The 2,017-nt window shown below is 53.6% G+C and overlaps 1 protein-coding gene across 1 annotated transcript; it reads left to right on the forward strand.

Annotated features, from left to right (window-relative positions):
- The first annotated feature begins 499 nt into the window (after positions 1-499).
- Positions 500-1,321, forward strand: OLIG3 (oligodendrocyte transcription factor 3). Its single transcript, XM_062488918.1, has one exon. It carries the CDS (start codon positions 500-502, stop codon positions 1,319-1,321), a length of 822 nt encoding a protein of 273 aa, XP_062344902.1.
- Positions 1,322-2,017: the final 696 nt, after the last annotated feature.

Raw genomic sequence — 2,017 nt, forward strand, 5'->3', positions numbered from 1 at the left:
TGCGGTGTCAATCAGAGGGGTTTTGTGTCTCCTTGACTCCTGATGGTCCGTGGCTGAGGTGTCCCGGGTGGCACCACAATGAATATGAATAGGGGTCCTTGCTAAATGGGACAGTCAAAGCGCACCGCCCTGAATAATGGCACGTCATCCTAACTAGACCATTATACATAGGAGGGCTCCTTTTGTCTCTGCTCTCTGCTGCAGCTCTATAAAAGCCCCTCTTTTTGGAGCTGAGGTTAGTCCAAGCATACACTAACTAGCCATCCTGTAAACAGGCTGAGTAACCGGGTAGAGAGAGAGAGAGAGGGGAGATATTTGAGAGAGAGGGGGCTGAGGGACTTTTTTCCTCTTCCTCCAGCATTTCCAGCTCTTCACTGGCAGACCCTGCCGTCCGTTTTTTTTCCTTTTCGTTTTGTTTTTGTTGCTTTTTGAAGGAGAGTTGTCTTGTTCCGCCATCTCCAGAGCAGGGAAGAGTTTCTTGCTCAGAAGCCCGAATACAATGAATTCTGACTCCAGCTCTGTCTCCAGCAGAGCTTCCTCGCCAGACATGGATGAGATGTACCTGAGAGACCATCATCACCACCACCACCATCACCACCACCAAGACAGCCGGCTCAACTCTGTCTCGTCCACCCAGAACGATCTGGTGCAGAAGATGTCTGGAGAAGGCCTCACCAGGAACGGTTCCAAGGCCGGAGGGGAAGGCAGCAAGTACAAAATCAAGAAGCAGCTTTCGGAGCAGGACCTGCAGCAGCTGCGGCTGAAGATCAACGGCCGGGAGCGTAAGAGGATGCACGACCTCAACCTCGCCATGGACGGACTGCGGGAGGTGATGCCCTACGCTCATGGACCTTCTGTGAGAAAACTCTCCAAAATCGCCACCCTCCTGCTAGCCAGAAACTATATCCTGATGCTCACCAGCTCCCTGGAGGAGATGAAGAGGCTAGTTGGGGAAATCTACGGGGGACACCACTCGGCCTTTCACTGCGGCACGGTGGGACACTCTGCCGGGCACCCGCCCCACGCCGCCGGCACTGTGCACCAGGTGCATCCCATCCTCGGCAGTGCCTTGTCCTCCGCCAACACCTCCTCCTCCCTCTCCGCCTCCCTGCCGGCCATCGGCACCATCCGGCCCCCACACTCCCTGCTCAAGACCCCCTCGACACCCCCCGCCCTGCAGCTCGGCAGCGGCTTCCAGCACTGGGCGGGCTTGCCGTGCCCTTGCACCATCTGCCAGATGCCTCCCCCGCCCCACCTCTCGGCCCTCACCGCCTCCAACATGGCCAGGATCTCGGGGGAGACCAAGGACCTCCTGAAGTGACTCGGCGGGGCTCCCCCGGACGGAGAGGGGGCTGCGGCCGGTCCCCCCCGGGCCGCCGAAGGACCTGCCCCCGCTCGACAAGTCCCCTGTAACACGGGATTAGTGTAGTAAGGACCTTGCAAAGGTAATGTTCTACCGGCCTCCTTGGGCGATGTTTTCTTATTATACTAAACTGGAAAAAAAGTCCCTGTTATAAAAAAGAATGACGATAATAATAATAATAATAATGATAATAATTATAATAATAATAATAATGCCGCTCATGGTAATCAAATGTAAACGATTCCTTAAAATGTATGTAAAAGGAAAAAAAAAAAAGACATGGTTGTCGTTGTAGTATTCGCAGCTACCAAGAAACGATGAAATCGGTTTGGGGCTTTTTTCCACTCTTTTTTTCCCGGGGCTTTTCCTTTTCTTCCTTTCGCACGGCGACACCTCCGAAATTTCCAATTCCAACCTTGGCTGCGGCAGAGCAGCAGCGGCCCAAGGTAGACCAGAGAGTGCATGCATGCTTTCCGCCCCGGCTTGTCACCCGTGGGGACCGGCCACAGGCGGCTCCCCTGGCAACAGGGTCTTCCGAGGGAATTCACTAAAGTTTGCGGGTGTGGTTTATGGTTTGGGGGTTTTGTAGTTTGGTGGTTTTTTGTTTTGCTTGTTTTGTTTTTACAGAATTGGTTATGATGCAGTTTTGTTTGT

This window comes from Cinclus cinclus, chromosome 3, assembly GCF_963662255.1.
Source record: "Cinclus cinclus chromosome 3, bCinCin1.1, whole genome shotgun sequence".
Classification (NCBI taxonomy): Eukaryota; Metazoa; Chordata; class Aves; order Passeriformes; family Cinclidae; genus Cinclus; species Cinclus cinclus.